The 8263-nt window shown below is 34.5% G+C and overlaps 1 protein-coding gene across 1 annotated transcript; it reads left to right on the forward strand.

Annotated features, from left to right (window-relative positions):
* Positions 1–3610: 3610 nt before the first annotated feature.
* LOC113061289 (extracellular calcium-sensing receptor) lies at positions 3611–6725 on the forward strand. Its single transcript, XM_026230318.1, has 5 exons — positions 3611–3892; positions 4091–4897; positions 5069–5296; positions 5472–5595; positions 5824–6725. The coding sequence occupies exons 1-5, from the start codon at positions 3638–3640 to the stop codon at positions 6723–6725; spliced, it is 2316 nt and encodes a 771-aa protein (XP_026086103.1). The 5' UTR covers positions 3611–3637.
* The last annotated feature ends 1538 nt before the right edge of the window (positions 6726–8263 follow it).

Raw genomic sequence — 8263 nt, forward strand, 5'->3', positions numbered from 1 at the left:
AAAAAAAAAAAAAACACAACTTGACCCCAAAGAACTAGTTAATTATAGACCGATCTCAAATCTCCCTTTTCTGTCCAAGATACTAGAAAGGGTAGTTTCCTCACAATTATATTCCTTCTTAAAGAAAAATGGTATCTGTGAGGATTTCCAGTCAGGATTTAGACCATTATCATAGTACTGAGACTGCGCCTTAGAGTTACAAATGACCTGCCCTTATCATCTGATCGTGGTTGTATTTCTCTATTAGTGCTATTGGATATTGGATCTCTGGTCAGATTATTGCAATGCTTTATTGTGTGGTTGTTCTGCACGCTTAGTAAACAAACTACAGTTAGTCCAAAATGCTGCAGCAAGAGTTCTTACTAGATCCAGGAAGTATGACCATATTAGCCCTGTCCTGTCAACACTGCACTGGCTCCCTATCAAACATTGTATAGATTTTAAAATATTGCTTATTACTTATAAATGAATGAACTTATGAAGGGTTTAGCACCTCAGTATTTGAATGATCTCTTGTTACATTATAATCCTCCACGTCTGCTGCGTTCTCAAAACTCAGTTTAGTAATACCTAAAATATCAAAATCAACTGCGGGCGGCAAATCCTTTTCCTATTTGGTGCCTACTCTGGAATAACCTTCCTAACATTGTCCGGGAGGCAGACACACTCTTGCAGTTCAAATCTAGATTAAAGACCCATCTCTTTAAACTGGCTCACACATAACACACTAATGTGCTTCTAATATCAAAATCCATTAAAGTATTTTTAGGCTGCATTAATTAGGTAAACCGGAACCGGGATCACTTCCCATAACACCCGATGTACTTACTACATCATTAGAAGAATGGCGTCTACACTAATATTAGTCTGTTTCTCTCTTATTCTGAGGTCACCATAGCCACCAGATCCAGTCTATATCCAGATCAGAGGCTCACTGCAGTCACCCGGATCCAGTATGTATCCAGACCAGATGGTGGATCAGCACCTACAATGGACCTCTTCAGCCCTGAAAGACAGCGGAGACCAGGACAACTAGAGACCCAGATACAGATCCCATTTAAAGACCTTGTCTAAGATGACCACCAGGACAAGACCACAGGAAACAGATGATTCTTCAGCACAATCTGACTTTGTTGCAGCCTGGAATTGAACTACTGGTTTGGTCTGGTCAGAGGTTCCTTGCCGCTGTCGCCTTCGGCTTGCTTAGTTGGGGAAACTTTATTTACAACAATATCATTGACTTGATTGCAAATGATTGCACAGACACTATTTAAACTAAACTGAGAAGACATCACTGAGTTCAATGATGAACTGCCTTTAAATGTAATTTTGCATTATTGACACACTGTTTTCCTAATTAATGTTATTCAGTTGCTTTGACGCAATGTATTTTGTTTAAAGCGCTATATAAATAAAGGTGACTTGACTTGTTTTCAATTTATCTGTATGTTACAATGAAGATTTAAAGAGGCAAATTATATAATATTTTGCTTAATTGTAATGGCTGTGTATGTATATATATGTATATATATATATATATATATATATATATATATATATATATATATATATATATATATATATATATATATATATATATAGACACACATTTCGGTTGCACTTTATTTTACAGTACGTGTACTAACATGTACTTATAGTGTACTTACAGTGTATTTATCTAAGAAGGTTCTGGTAATACAGGGTAACTACATGGTGTAGGGTTATGTTTAGGGGTAGGTTCAGGGTTAGTACCTAGTTATTACATAGTTATTGTAATTACTATAATGAGTACATAGTATGTACATGAGGAACAGGACTGTAAAATAAAGTGCTACCCACATTTCCCTAAACTAAGTACATTTATGCGGCTATTATTATGTTTAAACATAAACGAAAGGAGGCAGTGGTATTTGATATCCTATTTCGTTTTATTGTAATTATACAGAGAGGAAAATTGCAGTAGCCAAGGCGAGCTGACTGATGTTATCAAGTACATTGATGTTTGCAGAATTACCGGATTTGCATCATTGCGGACATCAATGTAAGGGAAACAGGTCAATTTAGCTCAAAGGGAAAGATTTTTAAGGGAATTTGAACAGAATCACTAAGACGGCAAGCGATTCACTGAACGAAGCCGTATAACATCAAATCTGCAATGGATATTAATATCCAAAGTATAGTGAAAACACTATTAATTAGCACAGTAACAAGATCAGCAGTTAAAGACGTTAACTTGTAAGCACAAAACGCAAGATACTTCACTTTTCCAACTGAATAAGGCTTTATTAGATATATCTAAGACATACTAACTAATCTAACACATAAGCACACGCACTCATACATTCACACATTGCAGGAAGAGAGAAAGTTAGGGAAGAATGAGTTCAAGAAAATGAAAATGTGGAATCAAATCACATTCTAATTTGTTGAGATGAATTGGTGGGTTTGCCAAAATCATCACAATTAAAAGAACCAAAGACTTAACAGTAATCTACTTCAGTCTGTGTCCACTGAATTTATTTAATACACGAGTTTCACAATTTGAGTTAAATTACTGAAATAAATGAACTTTTCCACAACATTCTAATTTATTGAGATGCACCTGTATACTCTTGTGCTTTATTTAGGCTTTTCTAGCTCAAAATTTGCCTGTTAACTTAAATGAAGCAAAATTCATCACATTCAGAATGCTTACTGTATACAGTATACCGTCCTCTATGGATCACATTTATCACGTTTAGTTATCTTGGAAAATGTACTGTAGCTGCAGATATTTGCTATTTTAGCTTCAAGTTTTGATTTACTATTTTGCTTATTTGATCCAAAATGTTACATCATTTTACTCATCCCACAACAAAACATAAAGAAACACACTCAAAAAAGCAGTCATCTAAAAATGTTTATTCCCAAATTTATTACTGATGAGAAACATTTAACTTGCCAACACAGTAGTCACATACTAATTAAATACAACTAATTTGTACCATGGAAAAAATAAGAATTTAAGTGAGTAATTTCATTGTATTGTAAATTATCCCTGACCACCAATCCCCCCACCCCCCAACTGAAAATAATACAAATAAATAATTACCATACTAGTCAAAGAGAATTATATAAAATTATGAATAAAATTATGTATGGCAATTATAGTACAAACTCTGTTGAGGGTGTAAACAAGTTTTGGTCTATAAAAAGGGAGAGTGTGTTGGCCACTAAGTGTATAAAGGGATCAAACCCACAATGCTGATTCTAGAGATACTACTGCACATGTCTGTGTTGATCAAAGCAGAACAGTCAGACTGCAGACGACAGGGCAAAGCACAGCTGCCTGAGTTCATCAAAGATGGAGCTCTAAAGATTGGAGGCATCTTCACATTTTACACAGGCTATACTGGGGTGATTCCTAGTTTTACCCGATTACCTCCTCAACCAAGATGCAAGGAGTATGTATGTTTTCCTATTTTTATTTATTTATTTATTATTATTTTATCATAGTGTATTGTAATTTGTAATATTGCATAATGCACTGATGTTTTTGTTTTGCTTAAAAAAAATGAACTACTTTTTTCCACTCTTTCTCTAACTAAAAATGTGTCTATTTAGTGTCAATTATAGGGAATTCAAATTTGCATGCACTATGATCTTCGCAATAGAGGAAATAAATGAAAATCCAAATATACTCCCAAACCACACGCTGGGTTATGAAATCTTTAATGCCTGTGGATTCTCTAATATTCTACAGTCTGCACTTTCACTGTCCAGTGGACAAGATGACATCATTGATGAATTAAACTGCACCAAGGCTGATACTGTTCAGGCTATAATAGGTCATTCAGGATCCACTCCAACCATTGGGTTTGCTAGAATAACTGGCCTATTCCACATGCCTGTGGTAAGACTGTGATCCCATGACATTATCTGGCTTCTCATTAAGTTTATCATTATTATTCTGGTATATATATATATATGACTTAAAGTATCATTTACATAACCAATGATCTGTTGACATGAAGGGGGGAAAACAAAACAATGAATGATTTTGAATGTCTCATGCATTGCTGTTGTCACATTTGTATTTGTGTTCACACAGATCAGTCATTTTGCTACTTGTGCTTGCCTGAGCAACAGAAAAGAGTTTCCTTCTTTCTTCAGAACTATTCCAAGTGATTATTACCAGAGCAGAGCACTGGCTCAGCTGGTGAAACATTTTGGCTGGACATGGGTGGGAGCCTTAAGCAATGACAATGATTATGGTAAAAATGGAATTGCCACATTCATTAAGGCTGCACAAGAGGAAGGAGTCTGCATTGAATACTCACAGGCTTTTGAAAGCACAGGATCAAAAACGTCATTAAAAAATATTGTAGACACTATCAGAACATCCACATCTAAGGTAATAATGGCTTTCATGTCACACAGAGAGATTAAAATACTGGTGGATGAGCTATACAGGCAAAACATTACAGGACTGCAGTGGATTGGAAGTGATGCTTGGATCACGGATGACTCTCTAGCTGATAGCCAAGGCAACACTTTGCTAATCGGATCTATAGGATTCACTGTCCGCAATGCTCAAATACCTGGACTAGGCCCTTTTCTACAAAAACTCAACCCCTCACAATTTCCAAAAAGCATGTTTCTCAAAGAATTCTGGGAAAGCATTTTTCAATGCTCATTGAGCCCAAATGCATTGCAAAGGGCATGCAATGGCTCAGAGCACTTGAAATATGTCAAACATCCTTTCACTGATGTGTCTGATCTGAGATATGTCAATAATGTCTACAATGCTGTCTATGCAATAGCTCATGCACTGCATAATCTATTGTCTTGTAATCATCAAAAAGGCCCATTTGCTAATGTCACCTGTGCCCAACCTACTACAATACAACCCTGGCAGGTAAAATATCTTTTAAATAGAAAATATAAATATCTATATTTAAATATATGTAGAAATTAAAGCAAACTGTATGATGAAAACAAAATATTATTTATTATTATTACTTAACCGATTGAATCACCATATTATGTTATCAGTTAAATAAAAATAAAAACTGTTTTGCCATTTCAGATTTTACATTATATGCAGACTGTGAATTTCACCATGAATGGGGGAGAAAGTGTATTTTTTGATAGCAAAGGTGACTCCCCTGCAAGATATGAATTGGTAAACTTACAAAATATCACAAAAGGCACAATGGAAGTAGTGACTATTGGCTACTATGATGCAATTCAGCCTCGTGGGCAACAGTTTACTATGAACAATGTCAACATCACCTGGGGAGGAGGACTAAGGACTGTAAGAGTCTCTTTTTTTCAAATTAACTGTCCAATCAAAACAAAATCCCCAAGTGCACATGTGATGCAGCAATGCATCGTAATGGCACATCAAACATGTGTTAACATGTGCAAAACATATTACACAGCATATTATTTTCCTATTGTTGAAGTAGATTTTCCCTGGTGTGTGGCAGGTGCCTGTGTCTGTGTGCAGTGAGAGTTGTCCCCTAGGCACTAGGAAAGCGGTGCAGAAAGGAAGGCCCATCTGCTGTTTTGACTGTATCCCATGCCCTCCAGGAGAGATAAGTAACACTTCAGGTAATGCTTGTTTAATTGGTCTTTTAACACTTGCAGTTCATAGAAAAAGGATCAAATGGAAAGATTTTACTAAATTTTAGTCTAAATGATCATGCAACTGTCTTCAAAACATAATTTAATACACTTACATAAAGGATTAGTGAATGATAAGTTACATGATCAGTTAGTCGTATATGATTGATTAGAAGAGGCTCATTACTATTGCGATTCCATTTTCACCCACACCAGATGCATCTGACTGTGTGAAGTGCCCTTTTGGATACTGGTCCAATAGCAGAGGTGATGAGTGTATCATAAAGACAGTGGAATTCCTGTCATTCACCGAAATCATGGGTATCATTTTGATGATGCTTGGGTTACTTGGGGCATTTCTAACTATGTTCATATTTGCAGTTTTTTTTCACTACAAAGACACACCAATAGTGAAAGCCAACAACTCAGAGTTGAGCTTCCTGCTGCTCTTCTCATTGACCCTGTGTTTCCTCTGTTCCCTTACTTTCATTGGTCGACCCACTGAGTGGTCCTGTATGTTGCGTCACACAGCATTTGGGATCACTTTTGTCCTCTGTATTTCTTGTGTTTTAGGGAAAACAATAGTGGTGTTAATGGCTTTTAAAGCTACACTTCCAGGAAGAAATGTCATGAAATGGTTTGGGCCTCTTCAGCAGAGAATCAGTGTTGTTGGTTTCACTCTAGTACAGGTCCTCATCTGTGTCCTTTGGTTAACGATATCCCCACCTTCCCCATACATGAATATGAGCTACAACAGAGAAAAAATCATCCTAGAATGCAGATTAGGCTCAGCTGTAAGTTTCTGGGCTGTGCTTGGTTATATTGGTTTTCTGGCCAGCTTGTGCTTCATTTTGGCTTTTCTAGCTCGGAAGCTGCCTGATAACTTTAATGAAGCCAAACTCATCACATTCAGCATGCTCATTTTCTGTGCTGTCTGGATTGCCTTTATCCCAGCTTACCTAAGCACACCTGGAAAATTTACAGTAGCAGTCGAGATATTTGCAATTTTAGCTTCCAGTTATAGTTTACTAATCTGTATTTTCATTACAAAATGTTATGTTATCCTGCTAAGACCAGGTGAAAATACAAAAAAGCATTTACTAAAGGTCCCACGCTAACCTGATCAGATGTTATAAAAAGAATGTGGCACAAACATAATGATATTTACTAAAATAAAATAACTGCAAAATGCAAAAGATCAGATCCGACATCAAAGGACTCAGTGAACACCTGCATTTTTTTTTTCAGTCATCCCAGTGAATGTGACAGTTGGGCTGCCTCTAGTGAAAAAAATAATAATAATAAAATAAAAAAAATGTAGGACTACTAATGTACTTGATATGTCATAATATTCTCTCTTCCGTTTCTCACACTGTAAGTCTTTTTTTTTATTATCAGAACTTTATGGGTGAATATAAGTGAATATGTAATAATAATAATAATAATTATTATTATTATTATTAATTTTTTTTGATAGACATGATAACTTGCATTTCAGTAAATGCAGCCTTGCAATGCTAAATAATTTAACTGTCAGAAGAATGTAATGCCAGATTCTCAATGAATGTACTGTAACTCAGAAAAGCTCTTGCTACATTGCTTACTACACTGAACTTTACAAATAAAATATGTACCAACAATAAACCTCCAGAATACTTCCATTCCCCTGGAAGACCTTGGTGAGGAAACAAAACAAAAAGTATGCATAATAAATGAATAAATAAATAAATTATATATATATATATATATATATATATATATATATATATATATATATATATATATATATATATATATATATATATATATTTTTTTTTTTTTTTTCTCATTACAGTTGGTCAGAAAGTAAGCAAGACCACATGTCAGCTTTGCTTACTTGTATATAGAGTAAACACCACTGTGCAATGTCACAGCCAGTGCACTACCTGCCAGATCACACTTCAAACACAGGAACTCTTCAACCAAAATATTTTTGTTTGGAACAGACCTTAACAGATTTTAAATATGTCATTTTCAGAGTAAATTATTTATAAGACATATTCATTCAGATTCATTTAGATATAATTTTATACTTAAATTTGAACTATCCCTTTAATGCTTTTATTAATATGGAAATTTAATTTTTATTATTTTAAATGTATTGTTTTTATTATTATTATATTAATGTAATAACACTCTAAATAAGAAACTGAATATGCCAGTATGTGGCATTAAATGTTTTGATTAATGAGCAAGTCACTAAGTCATTAATTCATTTATTGATTCATTTAAATGGTTAATTCATTCAGGAATCGAATAAATGGCTTTCTTTAAAAACAAGCCATTGAATCTTTGATTCACCTGAATATATATATATATATATATATATATATATATATATATATATATATATATATATATATATATTAGTGGTGGGCTTTTATCAGCGTTAACATGCTGCGTTAACGGGAGACTGTTATCGCGCGATAAAAATAATATTGCCGTTAATCTATTCTCAAAGTTGGGTTGAGAGCTGACTCTATATTAGGCGAGCTATGATTCACACTGAAGGCATCAAAACTATGAATTAACACATGTTGAATTATATATGGAATTATATACATAACAAAAAAAGTGTGAAACAACTGAAAATATGTCATATTTTAGGTTCTTCAAA

This window comes from Carassius auratus, chromosome 43 (assembly GCF_003368295.1).
Source record: "Carassius auratus strain Wakin chromosome 43, ASM336829v1, whole genome shotgun sequence".
Lineage (NCBI taxonomy): Eukaryota > Metazoa > Chordata > Actinopteri > Cypriniformes > Cyprinidae > Carassius > Carassius auratus.